We start from the raw sequence: 25862 nt of genomic DNA on the forward strand, positions 1-25862 counted from the left end.
TAGTTTGGGTTGTGATTTTGTCAATTGGGTTGCGGGTACAGACTAGAGAAAGAATTTGTACCGACTAAAGAATTGTTGGTTATATTTTGTTTGATTTTGTATCTGTTTTCTATATTGGTCTAAAAGAAAAGTTCATCTTATCTGGTGATATTTGTACAGACTAAAGAATTGTTGGTTATATTTTGTTGGATTTTACATCTGTTTTCTATATTGGTCTAGAAGAAAAGTCCATCTCATATAGTGATGTTTGTTTGGTGATATTTGTACACTGCCGAAGTAGGAACCATGGTATATATGTTTGGAGTAGATATCATTTTGAGAGATTTGAACATACGCTATGTTGTTACTGATAAAAGTCCGCATTATACTAGATGTAATTTTAACGTTGAGTTTGTACTTATTAGAATGGGGTGGTATGCTCTTAGGTGTGGCACCAGGATGCTGTTTCTTGGAGAGTTGTGCAATTCTCATAAAACTTTCTCAATCTTTGACTTATTTATATGAAAAAGACCTTGCTCAATCTTTGGTAATGCGACGCTTATCCAATATGAAACTTGTCACTAAGAAGTGCCTCTAGTTTTCCTCTAGAATGCACACTCTTTTATGGAATATTTCTTTAATTGAAGTAGTCAAAACATACTTTGAGAGAGCTCTAGCTGATAACTTATTGAAAATATATTTGGCAGTAAATGTTCAATTGGAATATCATTTGTGAATACCAAATTAATTCGTTTGTAAAGCTCAAAATGTGAAAGTCATGCACTTGATGAGTGGCAGACATGGCTTTATTCAATTTTGGTTCTTCAATCTGATTATAAAATACTTGCTCTTCAATTTTTTCATTGACAATTGTTTCTTGATGTTTAATTGATTTCAAGCATTCTTACACCTCTTTCATTCTTTTTCCGACTTGACATCTGACTCCTGATTTATTAAATTTAAGAGCTTATTTAGATATTCTCATTGGAAAAATGTGTTTTATTGTATATATTTATTATTATGGTTAATGCTTTAAACTTTAGTTATAATTTGGTTGGCAGGTCTGTTTGGAAGATATAATGTTTTTTTCATTTATTTATCTCTTTTGTTGGGTCTTTTAATTTCATTTGATTGTTTTGAATTTGATTCCTGAATGGTTGTTCCATATATGCTTTTATATTAAAGGTGTTTGGAGAATGCCGGGTCTTTCAATCTCTTTGTATTTATAACTTGTTTATTAGATTTACTCATTTTTTATTTGTTGTTGTGATGTTTTCGAAGAATTTGATTCTATTTGCAGCTGTGTGGAAAATAGTGGTCTAAACACTATATCTAGTTCACAGTCTAAGGAGGTAGAAGGTGAAGTGATCTCGGGACGAAGACCACTATGTTATTGTGGCATTCCCCCAAAACTTAGGACGTCTAACAATTCAAAAAGTTTTAGTCGACAGTTTTTCAACTGTCCATATTATAAGATTAAAAAATAGTATGCATTTTTCGAATGGGTGGATCTTGAAATAGAACAACCGGTTTGTTGTGAGCGAACCTTAGAATTAGCACAACAAAGAAATTAAATGATAAATTCTAAACAGGCAATGATTGAATATGCAAAGTTTCAATCAATGAAAATAAAGTACAAAAGTGTCTTGATTGCATCCATGATTGTATTTATTGAGATATTAGTTCATTTGAAATTTTATGAAGTCAATGATAATATAACTCGTTTAATGCTAGAATAAGATGTATTTAGCTTATATTTGTTTTAGAATGAATTTGGAGTCAAGATCTTTGGTTATTGAGTCAGTTTATATCTATTATTAATTGTTGTTATTAAATTATCTAATAAATGACATTTATAACAAGTGTAAATATAGACTTTATTATAAAAATTACTTTCACGTTCAAAAGTAACAATTACTTTCATTTTTAAAAGGCCTATGAATACTTTGGTTGAAATTAAAGTAGTAGAACTTATTAATAAAATAAATAACCAAGCAAACTCTATTGTCTACAAAGCAATAAAGTCACTGTAGCATTAACATTAACAAATGTAATGGCTTCTCAAAAGTTGTTATTAACAACAATCCAAAATATGTTAAACATTTCAAAATATGTTAAAATGGCTCCTCTAAATGCGTCATAATCCATGAAGCAACTCCAACAAAAGCATTTCATCTAAAGCTTGGACATGAATTAATGATTTTATGATGCGTAAAAATTCTATGAAGTACCAAAGTTTTGATCCTGTGACATAGTTAGATCTCGAGACATGTCAAAAGTAGTTGCATAATTTTCTGGCATATTCCTACAAAAAAAAATATTCATATTAAAAGATGAATAAATAAAAAATGAGAAATACAAAATATCAAGTAGCATAGTATTCAAACATGCCAAATGTAGTTGAGATAGAGCTCAGATTTAAAGATATGTCAAATATAGTTGAACTTGGTTCCCCCATATGCCTAAAAAAAAAAAATAGATTCCTTAATAAAGTAAAAAATTGGATTTAAGAAATATAATTAATTAGAAACATAATTGTCACATTCTAAATACCTATTTGATGTACAAATAGTTCTAATAGAGCCCTCTTGCTTATAGATGCTACATCGTCGCTGATTGGTTGGACCATTTTCCTTTGGGTTCTTTTAGCGTAACAATTTGAGCCTTCCTTTAGGCACAACATGTGAAGGATTTTATAATGAAAAATTTGATAGTACTTGCTTATTGACCGACTGTACAGTCTCAACGTTCCCATTATCAACATTCATTAAAAGAAGTTATTGCTGGATATTCTCTATGCCCCTTGAGACATACTCATGTCTCTGGATAGACTGCGATTCCATTTCAACAACTTCATAAAACTGCCTTATCAAACGATGTTTCATGACAAATGTAGTTGGGATTGTGTCCACTGGCCCCCTATCGCCACATATGCCATGTATCACGCAACTATTTGTATTGATTGTCCACCTCTCTAAGACATATAATTGCATTATGATGTTCATTATAGACTTTTTTCCCAAAATATGTAGACTGTGGCAGCATAAAAATTCAATAAATTCAAATCGGCAACATGTACAAAAAACATTGAGCATTTCCCTCCCAATTGTTACTTCATATGCCGAACTTTCTTTCCCATCAGGTGTCACAAAATATATTTTCCTCCCGTCTTTCTCACGTGTTTTAGAGGCCTTGTATCGTTGGTTTTGAAATAGCTCTTCTTGGAAGTGAATAAATGACTTTCTTGTGTAGATCTTGGTTGCTTCCTCTTCCACTTTGAAACAGGTTCTCATAATTGGTTTCGTAACTTTTATCTTCACATATTTCTCTTTCTTATTGAAATAACGGGTGTTCAATGTTTTATCATATTGATAGACAAAATCACAAACCATTGTACTTGAACGAATAAAGTCTTTAAAAAAATTTGTTCATACTCTTACTTTGTTGAATTGTGGATATTCCAGTACAAAATATGCCTCTCAAATAAGCTGGCATCCATGTTGCCCTCCTGGCATAAATACCTTGCAATCAACTATCGTCTTCCAATTTTTACTTTAATAATATTTTAGTCCAGTCCAACTTAAATTCTTCAATTGTAAATGTCTCATGAATACAATGGTGTAAATCTTGTTAAAATTGTAGATACTTATTATAGACGCGAGTTATATGTTCAAGAACTTTTTGTAATATATGCTATAAACATAATTTGTGAGTTTATTGGGCAATACCTCCTCAATTGTCTTAATCATTGCATTGTCATCATCAGTGATTATTGTTGTTGGAGCACGACCAAGCATCGCCTCTAGCCATGTTTTCAGCATCAATGTGTAAGATTCGATTGTCTCATTTATGAGTAAGGTACATCCAAATATCCCAGATTGATGGTGATGATTAACTCCAGTGAATGGAACAAATGGCATCTTGTGGCAATTAGTGAGGTACATGGCATCAAAAGTCACAACGTCCCCAAAATACTAATATGCAACTCGTAATCTAACATCTACCCAAAAGTAGTTTCCAATCGATCCATTTTCATCGACTTGGATCGAATACAAAAAGTTTGGATTATTAGGTTCGCTTTTCAAAAAGTAAACATACAAGCTTTGTGCATCTCCCTCTCCCAGAAACTATCTCATTCGATTGTCTAAATAATTTTGAACGTCTTTATTAATGCAACCAATATTATAGTCACCACTAGACTCCTTACTAAAGATAGATATTATTTTTCGTATTAGTATCCCCGACTCGTTTAGTGTATCTATTAAATTTTTTTTGCGCTGGTATTACCTATCTATGCCCACGAGGAAAACTTGTACTCCTAGATATTAGCAACTCATGATTATGCTAGAGTACAATCTTGGACACAACCTATTTTTCTTCATCCTTCCTTATTGTTATTATTGTCTTACACTCAATCTTTGTTTCTGCAGCCTTGTGTCTTAATCTATCTTTCGATTTTAAATTCCGGCAACGGAACCCTTCCTTCTGACAAATATATTCTACCCCAATCAGTGATCTGTCTTCCTTTGACAATTGGGTATGGTTTGTTCGAATACTAAAACCAATTCGTTTAGATAAGGCTTTATAGCAAGTTTGTGCATCATTTACATCGTCAAATTGCAGCCCCACACCCCACATATGGCTCCACATATGAAGATAACACAGTATTTGGTTCATTGGGCAAGTTCTTATCTTCTTCAACTTGAACATCTAAATTTTCAATTATTTCAACTTCATCGGCATTAGAATTTGCAGAATCAAATACCTCAACATCATCCCTAGAAATACTCATCTTTTAAATTTTTACTCCACCTAATATAATGAAAAATGTGTTATTTAGAGAACAAAAATCACATACACAATAGTTAATAATTTAATGGAATAGTACCCAAAAATAAGATTGATTACAAACATCATTAATTAAAATAAAATTGCACTACTGGGAACATATTTTTTTGTGACTAATCATTATCATAGAGGAAACAAATAAAGAAAATTTTTAGTGGTTTTGTACCTAAAAAATAATCTAAACATCATTATCATAATGCACTTATTTAACCTAAACATATTTTATTCAATCATGCAAGTAATCTAAAAAGTATTTGGTTTGGGATCATGCGCTTTACAGTTTTTTTAAATTTTTGGCGGGTCATTATTTGTAGGATCGGTAATTTGTAATAAAAAAAAAAAATCATTTTTCTTCATGTTAGTGGATATGGCTTTAACAACAATCCAAAAAATTCATTTTCAAGTATGAAAAAGCAAATTTTTTTGTCAAGTTTGCAATGCTACATATTATTAAGTTTGCAGTCAGACATGTTTTTTTTGTCTTTCTTTTAAAAAAAAAGATAGGTTAATGATAAAATAAAATAAAAAACTTTTTTCTCAAATTTGACAAACTTTTTTGTGAGATAGGTTAATGCTACAAACTAAATAAATTATTTTGCAGTACTTGTAAAAGTAGAAAAAAAAAAAAGCTTAAAGCAAAATAAATAAAATGGTAAGCATGTAAAAAATATTAACACGTCAAGAATACCTCACTTTGGTATGAGGAAAGTGAGTCTGAGGAGAGCAACAACATGCGAGGAATATGTCTGAGGAGAGCGACATCATACGAGGGATAGTACGAGAGAGGTAAAGTCTGAGAACGGGGTCCAGTTTATCCGAGAGAGAGAGAGAGAGAGAGAGAGAGAGAGAGAGAGAGAGAGAGAGAGAGATTTTGGGGGAGAGCAAACGGGTGTAAAGAAAAGGTGGAGAGAGAAAAGACAAACATGTGTAAAATGTTGAGAGAGGAAAGTATGGTTCTGATGTATGAAAATCACTAAAAAATGTAAAGATCCACAACGTCCAAATGTATTTCACTTTTAAAGAAATCCATATGTGTCATCTTGTGATTGGTGGGTGTAAAACTTATATATGCACTAGGACCAGTTGCCAGACACTCTCTATCTCAAAAGCATGCTAATGCGATGGTGCTATTATTATTATTATTATTATTATTATTATTATTATTATTATTCTTTATAGTTTTGGTTTCGAGCTCGCATCTACAATTTTTCTTCCTAATAGACTTTGTTAATAAATAAACCAAAGTATAGATGGTGGTAGCATGTTATTGTACATGTGGGTCTCTCCTACTAAAAAATTTCAATAGATATTGCGAATGCAAAGAAGGGAAATGCTTCTATACATTTGGTTGATTATGTGATCCATCAATATTTTACACTTTCCATTTTTCAAATAAACGTAATTGTGAGGGGATAAAATAATGAGGCCAAAGACCAAGCCCAGCCCACTAGGCCATCGCTAAAGGACAAAAAGGAAAGGAGGGGATAAGGAGATAGGGGTGTGAGGAGGTAGGGAGTGTCAAAGACGTAAGGGATGTGAGTTAGAAGGCAGATAAAATAGGTCAAAAGGTAAGGTTAGAGGAGTCAAAGGGTAAAGGGGTTTGTCAGGAAGTAGGGGGGATGTCAGGAGAAAATTGAGAAAGGGAAAAACAGTCAGACAGGCAAAACAGGTTCTACCTTAATTACCATTGCAGGGGGCACGAGGGAAAATGGATTAGATAAAAAGAGGACGTCCGGACCACTGCTGGGGGGTCTTTCTTCTGCTTTGACTTCACCTTCAACCTCTGGACAGGGAGCTCCAATGAATGTGTTTTTCTCCAACAAATGTATTTGAGATCACCATTATACAGTGAGAAATGAGAGTTTATAAGAGACTGTAAACAAAAATATTATAATGGATTTCTCATCCTCAATTGACCATAGAAATAGGCATTATGTCGAACGATATAAATAGATGTGTTCATCTCTTTTTATTTCTCTACACTTACTTTCCTTTCACTGCCATAGATGTATACTATGACACCGTATAGTTGCATCATATCACTACTGGAAGCACTAGGCCACAACGATCGAGGCCTGAATCATCGTAGCGGGCCAGGAATGACTATTTCTTTCATTTTGACCTATTGTGTGATTTTTAGAACATCATCAACAACAAATGAGTTATGTATCTTATTATTGATTGCATGACCAAATCTAACACATAACTTGGTTGTACGTCTATACTAGCATGTTTGAGTCACCTTCAATGATGACTTTTTTTAAATTTTTGCCACAACTTCAAACTGCGGTTAATTCTAGTGTGGCGTCTTCAATGTTTGGATTAGTGTGCTTATGAAGCTTGTGTGAACAAAAAGTGAGGTGCCATTATGAGATTTGCAGATTGTTGTTGTTATGCTTCAATTGTTTCTAATTGACACTTAAGAATAAAAGTGAAGAAAATCCTTTGGGGGGAAGTTGTCGGCTAGCCTCTTGTTTAATTTCTACTCGACACCCTCTCCTTCCCTTCATGTGCTCCCATAGCAAGTTATGATTTGTCAAATAAGTACAATTACATTCACAAAAATAATCTCACAAGTTAGTTTGACTTTATCTAATCCGTTTGATCTACTTTATAATAAAAATAATTTAATAATCTGAAAAATCACATCAAGTTATGTTAATTTGTGAGATTGTTTTTGTATAATCCTTTTATGGCTAAAGTATTTCCCTTGTCAAAGTAGGATTTTAGGTTGATGTTTTGCTCTACATTTTCTCACCCCAAAGGACCTAGATCATGAAATCAGTGAAGTTTAGTTTGTATACTGTTCTACTTTCATTTCTTGTTCGTTTCTCCCGTGTTAAAAATGTAGATTACATAATTACATAATTAGTTTAAGTGATAATTAGTTAGCCAATAATTTAGCAATATGGTATCAAGACACAAGATATAGAATTAGTGCATATATAGTTTTATATGCTATTTTATTTTTTAGTTTTAATGGACAGTTGGTTTAACATCCAATCATAATTCTAGCTTTCCCTTATTCTGATGCTTTTTACAAACCTTAGTTTTGAAATTTTTATGTCAACCACAGCTTTTTTTTTAAACGGTATTCATTCGCTTTTTAAATAAAATTGGAGTCTCATTCGCTTTCTATCGTCTCTATTTTTTCCCTAACCATTAGCTAAATTTAGAGAACTTTGGCGTTCAAGAAGTGACAAAAATACTATTGAAATGCTAAATAATCTGTATATCAGGGACAATATCAGGTTAGACGTTGCATCGTTCTGCTTCGGTGATACAACATGATCATCATTTCTTCTGCTGCGGACTTGCGGCCTTTGAATGTTGGAATACAAGATGACAATTAAAATCCATGCATTTTCAAGTTTCCTTTCATCTGCATGCAGTGTGTAAAGTCCTCCAAATCACTCTCGAACTTCCTTGATCATGCTCTCTTCTTATACCATTAAAGCATTATGCAGAACCAAAATACAAAACCACTTGAACTGCAGATTTAATAATGCTCAAGAATTTAAAAAAAAGTAAAAAAATGCAAGACGTGTAGTTTTGAACTCGTATATTCTTCATTATATTTAACATTTCCTCAACTCTACAGTACATGCTGCAAAATATATACATCCAAATTCTGGAATTTTGGTTCTTTTTGAATTGAATCAAGAGCAGAAACTGAAACACGTGCACCATAACAAAGAAAATCCATTGATTTATATATAAAAGAATTGATCAGAGCGAGAGAGCTGCGCGCGTTCATGTAAATGCCTTTTGTGTTATATCTTGAGAGTGCTCCGGAGTTTGCACCATCCTTTCTTGCAAGCGACAATGACCCTCTCCCCTTGTTTGACAATCACCTTCTTCACTTTCTTAGTCTTTTCCTTCACGTTGCTCCCCAGATTGCCCATCTGGTTTCAGACGTACGTCGTATGTAGTTCAGATGGTTGGGATGATCTGTCCTTGCTCTAAAATCAGCTAAGTACTGATCTCTCCTTCCTTTTCTCTCCCTCCTAATCCTATATATATCATGTATTTGTCTCGTAGCCATCAAGATTCCAACCTCTAATACTGTCATCACTTTGACCCGTTCTCTTTTGTCAGATTTAGTTATAGATCGTTCGTGATTTTTCCGGAAGGTTGACCCCCGGCCCCCTTATTTTTCTCATTGTTGGTACTGTCAAGGTTGTCTGTCATATTATTGAGAAATGATAAGTATACCACTAGTACACAATTTCTACACACAACTAGTTGATATGATGTTAGTTTATTTAAAAATAAAAACGAATCTTTCGACTTTGGCTTAAATTTTGACGCGTTTGAATTAAAAAAAAAAAGACATTTTTTTTTATTATAGAGTTGTAAAAAATAATTGTGAAATGATTGTTTTTGTATCACTTCCCAATCTAAAAGTGTTGGACTATGTTAGGTTCATCCAAAAAAAGTCTCCGAACCTGTAATTTTTTTTTCAAATATTATTTTAAAATAAATTACAAACTCATTAAAAAATACTTCTTTAGCTAATAAATAAAAACCATAATCAGTAGCCTTTCTAAATACTCACTCTCGATAGAACAAGCATTTTCCAAAAATCTTATATTGTGAGAAAAGTTAGAACAACCAATAGAATACCTCCAGTTATGACTAACTGGATATTTCCATCCATGTCGGTGGATAAATATTAGGCGAGTGATGTAACTATTTTCTTCACTTCTCTTAAATTTGTTACGATATAATTTAAATTTAAATTTACTTATTGTTCACCAAATGAAACTTTTAAGATAAGTAGTTATTAAATATAGAAAAAAGATATTTATAATTATAAAATATATAATCATCGCATAATTATTTTAAAGAAAATGAATAAAATATAAAACTCACATGAAAAAAATTAATTTTTTAATAATAAATTTTTATTATTTTTTAAAACAATTATGCGCTATTTTCAGTCATTGAGAAAGAATTTAACTTGAACATGGAGTGTGCTTTAAGGTATTCTCCTTTTGGCTGCCTTTTATACCAACAGATCCATAATATTTCATTAATTGTTTGGCTTAACTAGTTTAAACTCAAGCAATGCTATTAGTATAAAAATAGAAAAAGAAAACTTGCTATTTTTATAAGTATTGAAGACCTTATGGAGTTAGCAGTTCAAAAGGAGAGCGCCCATAAATTTTTAGGGCATGGTGGCTTTATTAATTTTTTTTTGGTTGAAATTGTGTTGCAACTCTCCATACAGACATCATGGGAAGGAAAGTCAAAATTCTCAACCCAACTAACTAATAAGATGAATAATAAAGGAAAGAAAGGTCCGATTTTCAAATGCATCTTAACCCAACTAATTAATAAGATGAATGTCATTGGGAGAGCAAAGACGTACGTTCGGGCTTTGTCTTCTGAGAGTCAGAGCTTTCAACTAACTTGTTCCTTTGGCGCTTCATCAGACATTATTCCACGTCGGATAATGGCAGAGCAAATCAGCTCAATAATTGAAGATTGTCGCCATCAATTCCAGGGCTTTGGAGTATAGGCGCACAGTGCCACCACAACAGCAAGTTCAATTAAAGGTCCATTCGATTTCGGAGCGATGACACTCAAAAAACGAGTAATTATATATATAATTATAAAGTAAATAAACGTTATATAATTATTTTAATAAAGAGTAAGGTTTATTATTAAAAAATTAATTTTTTTTATATGAATCTTATATTTTATTTATTTTTTAAAGTGATTATGCAGTGGTTATATAATTCATAATTATAAATATTTTTTTTTTAATAATAGACCTCATATTGTTTAAAAAGAATGTACTGAACTTATACATTCTATCTAAAATTATTTTTATTATTCTTAAATTAATTAAATTTTTCTACTCATTATTCATATATTACATATTTATTAAAAAACAATAAAAAAAAAAGTACGTTGCGTTATTTGTAAGAATGATAAATAAAATTTTTTTATATTTAAATTTTGAACTTTTTACTGTACTCGTTCTATCGCTTTTTTAAAATGGGCAGTTCAACAGTAATAACCATTATTGAATTTTTTTCCTTTACACGCAGCATGTAAAAAAATAAAAGAATAAAAAATTAAGGTATGCTTGGCTAATGAAATTTTTTAAATAAAAATTTTGAGTTTTAAAATTAAATATTAAAATATTATATTTTATTATTATTATTATTTTAGAATTTAAAAAAGTTAAGAAAAAGTTGAATTATTTATTATATTTTGTATAAAATTTTGAGAAAGTTGTAATGATGAAATGAAAATTTTATATTTAAGATGAAAAATTTCAATAGCCAAACCAAACCTAAGGAAAGATATACATTTTAATTTTAGTGTTTTAAATGATTTTTGATTCTTTTATATCTTTAACATGATATATTCAATTATGATGTTGATGTACTAGTTTTAAATGAATTATTGATGGTTTGCTAACAGAAAATTAAAATGATAAAACTTGAAACAGTGCGATCATGTCAGTTTAAAACATAGAAATTAATTTATCCTAACGACAAACTAACACCATTTTATAAAATTATCCTTATTTTATAACATATATTTTATAATATATTGTAAAATGCGTGGGTAGGGCTGTAAATGAACCAGTTTGTTCGATAGCTCGCTCGGTACTCGCTCGGTTAAACTCGAATCGAACTCGACTCGTGAAAAAAAAAAGCTCGTTCGTTAAAGCAGATGCTTGCTCGATTTATAAATGATACATACTCGACAAAACTCGACTCGACTCGACTAAGGCTCATTTAGGCTCGCTCGTTTATGCTCGAGTCGACTCGTTAGCTCGACTCGATTAAAATTCATTCATATATTAATAAATATATACATACACCTATGCATGTATATATATATTAGCTAATAATATAAGCATACCACTTTTATAATTAAATATATAATATGTATTCTAATTACTTATGTCTATATAGTAAATATACTTCATAGGTATATTTTATAATTTGTATAATAATTAGTTGATAAAATTTAATAATTTCATATACTAATATGTGGAAACCATATATGAAATAGATATATTCTATCATATTAAGTATATGTATTAATAATATATGTAGGCATATAATATATTGTTATTTTGGATAAATATCAACTAGTTAGATATTAATTATTTATAAATTTTTTAAAATTTTATAATTTAATATAAGTTCTACTTGTTAATTGTATAAATTCAATATTAATTCTTTTTTATTTATTTATTTAATTTATTAATTATTAAATCTTATTAAAAAAAATAATTCAAGTTCGAGCTCGACTTCGAACTCGACTCGACTCGAACTCGTTTGTGGGACGAACTCGATCTCGAGCTCGAGTTGAGATTTCAACTTATCGAGTCGAGTTCGAATAAAGAATTAAAAAAATTTCGAGCTCGAGTATTTTGAGTCGAGTTCGAGTTCGACAAGTCAAAGCTCGGCTCGACTCGGCTCGATTACAGCCCTATGCGTGGGTATCATTATTTTCTTTTTCTCAACTTTCTCTGGCATTTAACCAACCTATTGAACTCGAACGTATTTATATATGATCCATTTGGCGTATTTTGATTTGTTGAAATGGAGAGAACGCGCCAATATAGTGACTATAGTATATCCGGTCTGCCTTGGTGCAATTGTCAAAGACGGAACCGCAGAGAAGCACACCGTCATACGACTCACACCAACCTCTATAACCGTCACTCTTTCCAACTACCATTCCTGCGAAGAACACGACGACCGACTGGTACAATTTTCAGCTTCTCTCCCTGTCTGTTTGTCTCACTCCCTCGCTCCATGGGCCTTTCTCTTCTGCGACGCCAAGGTTCCTATTCTCTACCCCCCCAATCCCTATGGTTAGGGCCAGGGTTTGGGTTTCAACTTTCAATTTCGCTCCTCAAATCTCGGCTGTTCCTCTGAATCTCTTACTCACTCTATCTTAACTTCTCTCCGTATGTAGAATGGCAGAACCAGATCAGGGTGCGAATACAGCTCCCTCTTCTTCTTCTTCTGCTTCTTCTTCTTCGGCGAGGCGTAGGGAGTCTTCAGGCAATGCGGCGTCGTCTTCGAGCTCGTCTCGAGTTCGCCAATCGGAAGATTACCTCGACCAATACCAACACCAATTTCCACATCCAGAGCTAGAGCCTCGAGAATTTGACGTGCCTTACCGAGGAAACTCAAACCCACTGGCTTTTGATGACTCATCGACGGTTAACCGGGACGACACTTGGTCTTGCGTCATCGTCCTCCTCACCTTCTGGTTCTTCGGTTTGTCTCTCTTCCTCTTGCTCTTGCTCTTCGTTCCACTATTTCATTCGTTATTTAATTTTTCCCCTCCAATTATTGCTAATTTAGGTTTTGTCCTCCATTTTTGGAATAATTAGTTTGACTGCGATTCGTTGGTGTGATAACCTTATCATTTTTTGAGTATTTCGCACATTCCATTCTTATTGTAGCAAATCTGATCATGTTTTGAGTATTTCACACATTCCACTGTAATTCTGATTTTCGCTAATATTTTGGTTATTATTTCAATAATGCAGTATCAATGACTCTTATCCTGGGGGTTTACGGGCCCGTGAATATACTTCTTGGCCCTAGTTGCTCCCTTCTTGTGCAACCTAACCCCATTTTTGTGCAGTATATAAAGGTAATTAGCCCCTTTTTGTACTACTTCGTTTACTGATTTTTGTACTTCTTTAAGGTGATGTGTGGTAATATTGGTTGATTTATAATAGGTGGAAGAGTTAAATGAGTCAGCCCCTGGGCCTCTGTTATACGGGTTCTATAAAACTCCTCCACTTGATACTGTTACCACTTGGTCTGAAACTCTTAATGTCTCAGTTCAAAGTGATTCTCACCAGGCAAGTTTGAATTTTTAGAATGTTTATTCTTCTTCTTCTCCTTCTCCTTCTCTCTTTTTAACTAATGCACTATTAACATTTGTAGTCATTTCTTGAATCTCGATATATTCTTCTTGATTTGGTGGGGTTAAATATTTTCTGTTTATTCAGGAGTGGATATATTTCCTAAACAAGGGCTCTCAAATAAATATTTCATATAGTCTGAACCCCCTAAGCACCTCGGCTTTTCTCATAATTGCTGAAGGTAAATTTTTCTTCTAGAAATTATTAGTGTTATATATCTATTGGGTTTCTGATGGTTGATTCAAATCTGTCCTTCATGTATGAAAGTCGATCATATTTTTCGAAGATGGAGTATATTTACTTATCTTTGCTACACAAATTTGTTTGATATCCAGTAATGATGGTCAATGTCACAGGTCATAGCAAGCAATTGAACCTACATTATTTGATAGAACCCTAAAGTGAATCATTTGGAATGGATCCTGTTGCCTTCATTTCTCCAAGTCAATTGTAGATTTGTACATTCAAATGTTTTGTTAAGAATGACTAGTTGTCTGCTCTCTCCCTTTTCGTTCTGGGTCAATCTGGGGCCATAAAATAGGATTGAGGTTTGGAGATCAAGCTTCACACTGAAGCCAGATTTAACCTACAATAAGGCCCACTTGAATCACAACTACTTTTTTTCCCTATACTTTTCACAAAATCTTCTAGGCGCATAATGTGAAATTTTCTTGTGATCTTTCTTGTATTTCTATAAACTGATTGCACAATCAATTGTTCTCCATATTATTCTGAATCTGGCACATTGCAGGGAATGAAGGCCTTGCACAGTGGCTTGAGGATCCTAACTATCCTAATACTACCTTATCTTGGAACCTCATTCATGGTGAGAAGCAAGTTAGAAAGCATGTCTGTTTTTTTTTAATTTCTAATCCTATAACGATGTTGGCAACTTCTGCTTACCAGGAAATGGGATGATTACACAGCACATATTCGAGTCTTCTAGTTATTACGTTGTGGTGGGAAACATAAACACGGAGGAAGTGGAGGTAATTATAAATATTTAAATTCTTATCAAAAGTAATCGGTTTGATAAGTTTCTGGCCTCCAAATTGATCCATTCATTATTGCTGAAGCATTCGTGACAATAAGTCCACAAATTCATTACTTATTTTGTTACTAGCCTATAGAGAGATTCTTTTGTGCTGCTTATCCTTCTTGTTCCATGAGAAGTGAGATTTAGGTATAACTGAAAAATGAAATAAAGTAATGAGTGTTTAATTCTTTGGAAGCTTTGGACTCCCATCTCTCATTATATGGTATATTTGGATTGGATATTTGTGATTATTAAATTAAGACAAGTTGATTAGGTTGTTGTGATTTGCAAGCTTAAATAGTAGTAATATCTAAAGTGTTTTGTGGGAGAACCAATTGAACCGGTAAGGTTATGTGATATCCCATACTCACTAATAAGTGTAGGTGGTATATGGGATCTCGCATTGCTTGGGAGGGAGGAATTTTTGCTATTTATAATGATTCCAATGGAGCTCCAATTGTACCATTGACTTGTTCTTTTGCAGTATGGGCCTAGATGCGGCTTGGGCCTTCATTGGGGTGTCACAAATGCTATTGGAGACTATTCCAACTGGAAATATGGGACTTGAGAGCCGTGCCACCTATGCTAGAATGGCTAGTAGAGGACATTGAGAATTTAAGGGGGGTATTTTGATACCCCATACTAGCTAATGAGTATAGGGGACGTATGAGATCTCACATTTCTAAAAAAAACTGAAGTTTACTTTTCTCATTCATACAGTAAATAGATTGACAAGGGTTTATTTATAGAGTATAATGCTGAAATAGAGGGTGGGTAATGGAATTCTTACTCTATTTACTATATGAATGAGAAAAGTGGTGGGGGAAGCCATCAAAAGTGGTAGGTGAAGAAACCATTTCGCCACCTAGAATTCTCCGTACTCGTCATGCCTACATGCATGCACCTTACCCCCACTCCGACGCTTAGGGCTATAAATGAACCAGTTTGTTCGATAGCCCGTTCAATATTCGCTCGGTTAAACTCGAATCGAATTCGACTCGTGAAAAAAAAAAAGTTCGCTCATGAAAGCAGATACCCGCTTGATTTGTAAATGACATATATCCGACAAAACTCGACTCGACTCAGTTAAGGCTCTTTTAGGCTCGCTCGTTTAGACTCAAGTCAACTCGTTAGCTCGACTCGATTAAAACTCATTCATATATTGATAAATATATACATACACCTATGCAGGTATATATGTTTTAGCTAATAATATAAGCATACCACTTTTATAATAAAATATATAATATGTATTCTAATTACTTATGTCTATATGGTGAATATACTTCATAAGTATATTTTATAATTTGTATAATAATTAGTCGATAAAATTTAATAATTTCATATACTAGTATGTGAGAACCAAATATGAAATAGATATATGCTATCATATTAAGTGTATGTATTTATAATATATGTAGGCATATAATATATTGTTATTTTGGATAAATATTACCTAGTTAGATATTAATTATTTATAAATTTTATATTTTATAGAGGTTCTACTTGTTAGTTGTATAAATTCGATATTAGTTCTTTTTATTTATTTATTTAATTTATTAATTATTAAATCTTATTCCAAAAAAAAAAAAAAGTTCAAGCTCGATCTCGAGCTCGAGCTTGGCTCGACTCTAACTCATTTATGGGATGAGCTCGAGTTGAGATTTTAACTTATCGAGTTGAGCTCGAACAAAGATTTAAAAAAAATCTCGAGCTCGAGCTCGAGCTCGAGTATTTTGAGTCGAGCCGAGCTCGGCAAGCCAAAAATCAGCTCGGCTCGGCTCGATTACAGCCCTACCAGCGCTTCTCGCTGGAGCTGACATCCTCTCTCTCTTGTCTCTCATTTTCCTTCCCTCTCTATCTTTTTCTAGACCTTTCTTTTTCCCGTTTTAGTTTTAAGATTGAAGAACTTTGACGCTTTATGGTGGAATCAAAAACCTTCATTTTCTCGAAAGTTGGTGGCAATAGTTTTCACATCACAGAGAGGAACAGACGCTTGACCATGTTTCTTCTCTTAAATGGCTCGACAGCTTCATGGGTGGTAAAAATGGTGGGGGAAGCCATCAAAACTAGGTGGCAAAATGATTTCTTCAAAAAACAGAGGGTGGGTAATGGAATTCTTACTCTGCAGCTTCTCAGAAACTCTAGAGGCAGTTATCTCCTTTTGGAGGAATTTAACAATGGTAGGAGAAGAGGTTCTCTAATCATTCCCGAAGGCATAAAGGGTAGTGGTTGGGAGGGTTTCGCTTATAACCTCAAAAAGGCGGCTGAGCACACGGTGGTGCAACTAGAAAGAGTTTTGCGACGGGATGGCAAGTCTGTCCATGCCTCAAAATCTGACTCCATGGCTGTAGGTTCTGAGGCAGAGTGTAGTTCTGCCATGGATATGAAGGATGAAGCTACTGGTTTTTACTCAGTGGATGTGGGGACATTTTCTGACAGTGGTAAAAAGTTGGGAGAGGTAGAATGCGTGTTTTGGGCTGTCAAAGCACAACTTTTTGGTGTACTAGAAGAAGTTTCCTTATTAATGCAAAAGGTTGATATGGGACTGAGCATGGTGATGGGACTGAACAAGGTGATCACGTCTCCCACAGCTGTAGCTCTGCGGGTTCCCAAAGACACCACTCCTATTCTGGGAAGGGACGTGCTTGGGTCAAAGGATGGGGCGTTGGTCTTTCTTGGGTCAAAGGATGGGGAGTGCTTGGGTCAACAATCCCAACACCCCTCTTTAATCCTTTCACGGGCCGTTGTTCCTAATACTCATGACCCACGGCCCATAAGCCCACAGGCTGAGACTTGTGGAAACTTGGACGGGGCTTTGAGCGGGAGGGGCCAGCCTATCGAAACATAGGCCCGAACCCACGGGCTGAGAACCCACCCTCATCCACCGGCATAAACCCATGGGTTCTACGAGTTATCAACCAGTTAACCGATAACTCGGCTAACTGTGACCTGCCGGTACAGATTTTTCCGGCGACTTCCCCGACCACCTTGCCGTCACAGAAATCGCCGACGAACATGGTAGTTGCCTCGGTTTTGCCGGCGACTTCCCCAAAGGCCTCTCTTGAGCCTTTTCCCCCCGTAGAGGCCATGCGTTTGGACTCCATCAGTGGTTCTCAGGCCATTGACTCTTCCCCACTGCCACAGGAAGGGCTGATGGTCATCGGCGACCACTTGGTTCCTATTTTGGCTTCCACCCTCGCCGATAGCAGTTCTAGTGGCGTGAAAAATTCTTTTCCGCTGGGGCCAAACGTGGGAGATGCTTCCGATACTCTTCAACACTCTTTGGACTTCTCTGAGACACTCTCTAGGATCCTGGAAACTGAGTTGGAAGTGGTTGACAACTCCTCTGTGGATGGGAGTACTTCGGATGAAGGGCCACCGTACGGATCAGACCTTCAGTTGGTATGCAAGGAATTTGGGGCAGACTCACTAGCAACCGATCTGTATGAACCCGGGGATATGCCAAGTCCTTTATGCTTATTGCCACCAATAGACCCTTTGGCTGATCCACATGTAGATTGGATTTTTCAAAAGGTTAAGGATATGAGCCACTGTTTAGGGATGTCTTGCGAGGGCTATGAGGATCAGCTGCAAGCTCTTCTCATCGCAATAAAATCAGGCTAACCTTTACTTGCTAGATCAGTAATGAAGAAGGATAGGGAGCTCAAGAGACTTGCTTGCTCCATAAACTATGATGCACGGGAGGGTAGCGCGTGCAGGGGACGGCACAAGGATAGGGTGAATCTTGGCGATCCATGAAGCCCAAGATTCTTTCATGGAACGTTCGTGGCTTGAATGACCCGAACAAGCGCCTTAAAGTGAAGAACTTATTACGGGATTGGAAAGCAGATATCATCTGTTTACAGGAGACAAAATTAAAATTTATTGACAGGCACATAATCAGAAGCTTGTGGAATTGCCCTTATGCAGGATGGACCACTCTTGTTTCTAAGGGTGCTTCAGGGGGTATCCTATTAGTGTGGGATAAGCGAGTAGTCAACTTCGTGGAGGACTATGTTAGGGAATTTTCGTTAGCATGCTCTTTCTCGAATGTGGATGATGACTTTGTTTGGGGTTTTGCAGGAGTTTATAAGCCAAATGATGATAGTAGCAGAAAACTACTCTGGGATGAGTTAGCTGGCCTATGTAGTTGGTGGGATATTCCGTGGTGTATCGGGGGCGATTTCAACATCACTCGATTTTCGAGTGAGCGGTCGGGGGTTTCTAATATGGGCTCAGCTATGGCTGACTTCTTAGCCCTTCTTTTTTACTTAAACTTGGTGGATCTCCCTTTGGCAGGGGGAGACTTCACTTGGTCAAACGAAAGGGCCTGGTCGAGACTGGATGGGTTTGTTGTCTCTCCTTCCTGGGAGACTCACTTTCCCAATTTGTGTCAGAAGCGGCTTCCTCGGCTTTGCTCGGATCATTTCCCTATATTACTAGATTGTGGAGGTCTTCAGGAGGGACGAAGATACTTTAAGTTCGAGAACATGTGGTTAAAGGTTGACGGATTTGTTGAAAATATCCATTCGTGGTGGGCCCCTTATCAACTTACAGGCTCTCCCAGTTTTATCTTAGCAGAGAAGCTTAAAGCATTGAAGAATGATCTCAGAAAATGGAATTTGGAAATCTTTGGGCACATCAAAGACCATCGGGACAAACTCTTTATGGAGTTACAGCAGCTAGATGAGAGAGAAGTAGATATGACATTATCATTTGAGGATAGGACTAGAAGACTTGTTGTACTCGCTGAGCTGGAAAAAATCACACTCATGGAGGAAATCTCTTGGAGGCAAAAATCACGGGCCCTTTGGCTAAAGGAAGGGGATAGGAGCACAAAGTTTTTCCATAGGGTCGCAAACTCACATAGAAGGAACAACGCTATAGAGGTACTCCATGAGGAGGGCAGGGTTATATCGGGCAGAGATGAAATAAGAACCATGTTGTCCACTCCTATGAAAGAGTAGTACCTTTGGAGACCCAAGACGGACGGCCTAGTTTTTGATTCCATCGACCACACAACCGTGGCCTGTTGGAGAGGCCCTTCGAAGAAAATGAGGTGCTTGGTGTGGTAAAAGGTATGAACAAAGATAAAGCCCCAGGACCAGATGGCTTTCCAATGGCTTTTTTCCACGCTTGTTGGGAAATTGTTAAAGCGGACATCATGAAGGTTTTCTTGGAATTTCACTCTTTTATGAAATTTGAGAAGAGCCTTAATGTTTCTTTCATTACTCTCATTCCCAAGAGAGCAAGGTCGGTGAAAGTGAATGATTTTCGACCTATAGGTTTGATAAGTGGGGTTTACAAGATTATTTCTAAAGTCCTAGCGAAGCGGTTGAGCGAAGTCATGGGGAAGATCATCTTGAAGTCACAAAACGCCTTTGTAAAAGGAAAGCAAATATTAGACTCAGTACTCATTGCAAATGAATGTCTAGAGAACAGAGTCAGAACCGGCACTCCAGGTATCTTGTGTAAACTGGATATGGAAAAGGCTTCTGATCATCTGAACTGGGATTTTTTGTTGTATATTTTTAGAGGCATGGCTTTGGGACAAGATGGTGTCATTGGATCAAGCACTATATTACAACTGTCAGATTTTCTGTTTTGATCAACGGCACTCCCGAAGGCTTCTTCAACAGCTCTCGGGGTTTGAGACAAGGGGATCCTTTATCCCCACTCTTATTCATCCTTGTCATGGACATACTGAGCAGAATGTTGGACAGGGCAATGGTTACAGGCTTCATCTCGGGTTATTCGGTGGGTGGTTCTACACATGGAAACATGATGGTTTCTCATCTCCTTTTCGCCGATGATACGCTGATTTTTTGTGATCCGGATCTGGATCAGATCCGCTCCCTCAGAGCACTCCTTCTTTGCTTTGAAACTGTATATGGTCTCAAGGTGAACTTATCTAAGTCGGAAGTAGTTCCCGTTGGCTCAGTTAGCAACTTAGGAGAGGTGGCTGCCATCTTGGAATGCAAGGTCGCATCCTTGCCAATGAAGTATCTTGGACTCCTTTTGGGCCCCCCCCATAATTCTAAGGTAATGTGGGAAGCGATTGTGGAGAAAATTGAAGGCAAACTAGCGGGATGGAAGAGAATCTACTTGTCTAAGGGCGGGAGAATCACACTTATTAAGAGTACGTTATCCAATCTTCCAAACTATTTCCTCTCACTATTTCCAGTGCCTGCAGGGGTTTCGAATAGATTGGAAAAGATCTTTCGTGACTTCCTATGAGGAGGGTTAGAGAATACAAAAAAATTCCATTTGATCAAATGGGGAAAAGTATGCACCCCATTATCTTGTGGCAGTTTGGGCCTATGAAATTTGAGAACCTTCAACAAGGCACTCCTTGGGAAATGGTTATGGAGCTTTCATCTCGAGGGAGACACCCTTTGGAAAAATATTTTAGAAATCAAATATGGGAATGTATGGGGAGGTTGGTGCTCAAATGAAGTCAGAGGGGCCTATGGCGTGAGAGTTTGGAAATATATCCGGAAGGGCTGGGATGATTTTCTTGGCAACTGTAGGTTCGAGGTGGGAAGAGGCACGTGGACAAAATTTTGGCATGACTGTTGGTGTGGAGACGCGATCTTGAAAAACACTTTTCCCTCTCTTTATAGGACCGCGTTGGATCAAGGTTCTTCAGTGGCTGATAATATGTGCAATAATTCTGACTCCATCACTTGGTATGTGAGTTTCACTAGAGCTGTACAAGATTGGGAGCTGTAAAAGAAACATTCACTTCAAATTTTTAGATTACAAAATTTGCCCCTTCCATTTGTATTTTTTCATGGCTGAAGCTTAAGCTTCACAACCCTTCCATCTGCCCCCAAAAAACCCAAGGTGGTAGTGAGTTCAAAACAGCATATAGTTCAACACTAACTATTGTTTTACAATTCCTTATTCTTGTGTTTTGATCATTTTTTCTGTGTTTGACTCAGTCTCCACAATGATAGTTGCAGACAAACAATGATTTTTTAGATGTAATTTGCGTAAAAATTCTTTAGATTTTTTTCCCTTCCAGACTCTTGTTGACTTGCTTTCTAAAATTCTTCTGGATCTGGGGCGAGTGAGAACGGATGGAGGAGGAAGAGAATGGACGAGGACCTACTTGAAAGCACCGTTTCAAGTTCCACATCATCCCACCAAGTGTGTTTCGTCAAGAGCGTCTGCGAAGTTGTCTACATCCAGCTTTTTTCTTTAACATATCAATGCTCTTGAGCCATTTCTAGTAATTACAATGTCGCCCACATACACTAGCAACAAAATGTAAACTGCATCAGTATGTTGGCATAATACTGAATGGTCTGTCTGACATTGAAGAAGACTAAACACTAATACAACATTAGAAAACTTTCCATACAATGCTCTTTAGGATTTCTTAAGCCATATAATGCTTCCATTATCTTGCACACAGTGCCCCAATATCCCCCCCAAGAGCAATTAACCCAGGTGGTAGACCATGTGAACCTCTTCAAGTAAGTCACCATGTATATGAAGTTTTTTTAAAGATCCAATCGAAATATGGCCAGTCAAGATTATCCATAAGGGATATCATCAATTGAACGGAGGAGATTTTGGCAACTGGGAAGAAGGTCTCCTCATAATGCCATAGGCTTGTGGATAAAATCCTTAGCAACCAATGTATATTCAAATGTCCCATAGAACCATCGAGAGTGAACATCACCGTATATAACCATTTACATCCAATGGTTGGTATACCAAGAAGCAGAGGCACAAGATCCCATGTCCCCATTGTGGTGAAGGACACTATCTCAACCTTCATAGCTTTCCTCCAACCCGGGTTAGATAATCCTTGACTATCTTAGGAGCATTGACTTTTGAAAATAGAGAAGTGAAATAAGAGAATGAAGAAGATAAGGTGTGAAAAGAGACAAATTGACTGATAGGGTTTTAGTGATATAAGAGTGGGTATCTTTTTTGGGAACAACAGGTAGAGAGTTTGAAGCACTAGATAAATTTGGATGTGAAGACAGAGATGAAGATGGTGGAGGCATGGCAGGTGGCCTATGCTTGATAACCAAATCAATCTAAATGAATATTTTGAGCACGACATTTGTTCTTTCTTCTTTTTCCTGTTTTAACTGTTTTTTGAAGGAACTCCCTTGCTTGCGCTATCATTAAAATTCATAGACTAATATGCTGTTATTTGTGAGGATTTTTGGTCAAATACCCTTCTGATTTGACTACGTTGAGATTTGCTGCATGTGTTTTTATGGGGAAAAAAAACCCCATGCCATGATTCATTATGGATCAGGTCCATCTGTTACAAATTTCATCAACCCTCATTAATAGGAAACACATAAGAAATGAAATTAAAGTCAAAATTAATTTTTTCATAGGTAAAATAACATTTTTTTAATCAACAGAAATCAATTTTTGTTGATCAACTTGTTCAAGCACTTCCAAACACCAAAGAATAAAAAAAAAAAAAAAAAAAACTATTTGCAGAAATTATATACAAAAAGGCTAATTGCTTGTCAGAATTGTAGAATTCGTGTAATCATGGAGTTGCTAATTTGGTAAGTTTCAAGTAGCCCTAGGAGGGACAGTATGGGAGAAAAAACCGAAGGACACAATTTTAATGGAATTTAGGTCTTGAATAAGGGTTAAGATGGTTATAAGGTGACTGAAACATTTAATTATACAAGAAATACCTTTTCCTCGATAAAATGTTGCCAATCTTTTCTAGTTTATATTAGTATTGTTTGATATTATTCTAAGCAGTTGGGATGTTTCTTCCTTGTCACCATTTATGCTAATAACTTATATTGGTCTCTTCACCATGCAGATACAGTTAAACCTTAGAGTAAAGGCTTATTTGCACAATACGACAGGAGCTTATTACAAGTGTACTTTCGCTGATGGCCCCTGTGGCTTGGACATTTTGTTTCCCAATGGAAATGCTGCTGTCTTAACGTCTCCTATTCCAGAAGAGGTAAAACTCTATTTTATTGGTGATTAATGCCTTCTTATGGTTAACGAAATAGAGTAATACTAAGAAGCAGGATTTAGTAAAATAGATGAGAAAACATAGAAAATCGAACCATGTATCAGTGTGGATGGTTCATATCTTCAAAACTTTGTGCCATAGAGGCTTGATGTTGTTAAATAATTCATTCACTTGATATCACCAAAATTGTTAAATCGTATCCCATGGTTTCAAAATGGAGAGATTGTAAACGTACCGTCTTACCCTCCTTACTGGACTGAACCTTTTCCAAAATAAATTTATGATCAACTCCTAATGTTACGTTTATTCAGAATTTGCTTTGGTTGCTACAGGGAAAATCCAGCGATGAGTGGTATGTCAAATTGTCTTATGGACCAAGATGGGCCACGTATATTGTTGGCATAGGTATCATTTCTTTATTTGTTTTTGATAAGTAAAGGTATTTTTTTTTCTTATTCCTTCCCATAAGAGAAACTTTATGCATAAATGTTGTACCTAACTATTTCTGCTTGTAGGTGGAATGACTGTGCTCATGTTCTTGGCCTTCAACTACTTAAACAAGTTCCACTTTGTCCATGAAGATGGAAGAGATGTTCAATATGGGGATGTAAGATCCGAAAGAGCCCCTCTGCTTTCATTCAAAGATGATGATCTCTCAAGTTGGGGTTCATCGTATGATTCTTTGTCACATGACGAGGATGATATTGAGGACTTTCTTGCATTGGGTGCCCCGGAAGGGAAGTCACTGGGAGATGGTGAAAACAGTAACAATACCCGACGTCTTTGTGCAATTTGCTTTGATGCTCCTAGGGACTGCTTTTTCCTTCCATGTGGGCACTGTGTGGCTTGTTTTGAATGCGGAACTAGGTAATCACTCTTCATCATTTCTGCACTCCTTATGTTGTCTTTTGTGATGAGGAAAATTAAATAGGACTACTACAACATCATCCTGTCGTTTTACCTTGTGGTGTTGCTGTCTGGTGGACAAATGTCGGCCCTTTTGGTCCAATTTCTGCTGTTTAGCTCAATGAGCTATCCAGATCTCGAATTATTGGAACTCACTCTGCTTGCTTGCGTTCTATTATATAAAAAGTATTTCCCAGTGACCTTATCCCGTAACAAATATACAAGGATGCAATTGTGCAGTGATGGTACATTTCCAACAAGCCTGAACCTTCTTGAAACCCAAGTTTGACAAGAATAAATGAAAACTAGAAATCATTTTCCTTTTTTCTTTTAATTGGTGAGATGTACATCTCAATTTTTCTACTCCAACACAATTACACTCTATTGTCATCTGAATTACAACTACGTTCCTTGGCACTGACTTTTCCCCATGCTGGGACTTCTTCCTCACTCTAGCACGAGTAATCATTGATGACTTACAAATGGTTGTGGCTAAAGGTGTTAATATAACCTACCAGAATGTTTATTAAGCATTTTATTTCTCACTGCTAGCTAAAGCATGGTGAAAGTTTGGCTTCTTCCAAGTTGCAAGTCTGCTGATACAACCTTATTTTACAACTCGAACTTTGTAGCACCTATATTGTCAGGATATGAGGACAATGGTGATTCCAGTCTTATGATTTTATTCAATCTAATGCTTGCAGGATAGCAGAGGCAGCTGGCACTTGTCCGGTCTGTCGTAGGAACATGAAGAAGGTGAGAAAGATTTTCACAGTTTAAGCAACATAGCTGCTTCTTGTCAGATGGGCAAGGCCTGGTTGAGTAATTTGCAAGTGGATTACTTATTTACAACCTTGCTTTCATGCTGATCTATGGCATTCATAAAGTAAATTGTGGGGGGGCATCACTTTAACAAATTGTAGCTGGGGCATCCGGTAGCAGCATTTGAAGGTGGAAGGAATGACCATGTCGTGTATTTTTTTTCCCCCGGTGGACATTTCCACAATGTAATACAATTTCTTGGTATAGGAATCTCACAATACACGCACTAAATTCAACGTAATTGAAATGCTTTTATTCCTTTTAGAGGTTAGATTCTTGGATGTTTTATTCCAATTTTCCACCGGTTATGATTATACCAATTACGTATTTGTTTTGATCGTTCATCTTACAACAAATCACGATGCATATGG

At 35.9% G+C, this 25862-nt stretch overlaps 1 protein-coding gene across 2 annotated transcripts; it reads left to right on the forward strand.

The window, feature by feature from the left end:
- The first annotated feature begins 12486 nt into the window (after positions 1-12486).
- LOC122276091 (E3 ubiquitin-protein ligase APD2-like) lies at positions 12487-25762 on the forward strand. Of its 2 annotated transcripts, XM_043085553.1 has the most exons (11): positions 12487-12645; positions 12781-13088; positions 13364-13470; positions 13559-13684; positions 13835-13928; positions 14499-14573; positions 14654-14736; positions 23602-23748; positions 24075-24168; positions 24279-24630; positions 25374-25762. In XM_043085553.1, exons 2-11 carry the CDS (start codon positions 12782-12784, stop codon positions 25447-25449), a joined length of 1461 nt encoding a protein of 486 aa, XP_042941487.1. In that variant the 5' UTR covers positions 12487-12645; position 12781; the 3' UTR covers positions 25450-25762. The 2 variants fall into 2 exon arrangements, with proteins under 2 accessions (XP_042941487.1, XP_042941488.1); XM_043085554.1 differs by having other exon boundaries at positions 12502-13088; positions 24096-24168.
- Positions 25763-25862: the final 100 nt, after the last annotated feature.

This window comes from Carya illinoinensis, chromosome 9 (assembly GCF_018687715.1).
Source record: "Carya illinoinensis cultivar Pawnee chromosome 9, C.illinoinensisPawnee_v1, whole genome shotgun sequence".
Taxonomy (NCBI): Eukaryota; Viridiplantae; Streptophyta; class Magnoliopsida; order Fagales; family Juglandaceae; genus Carya; species Carya illinoinensis.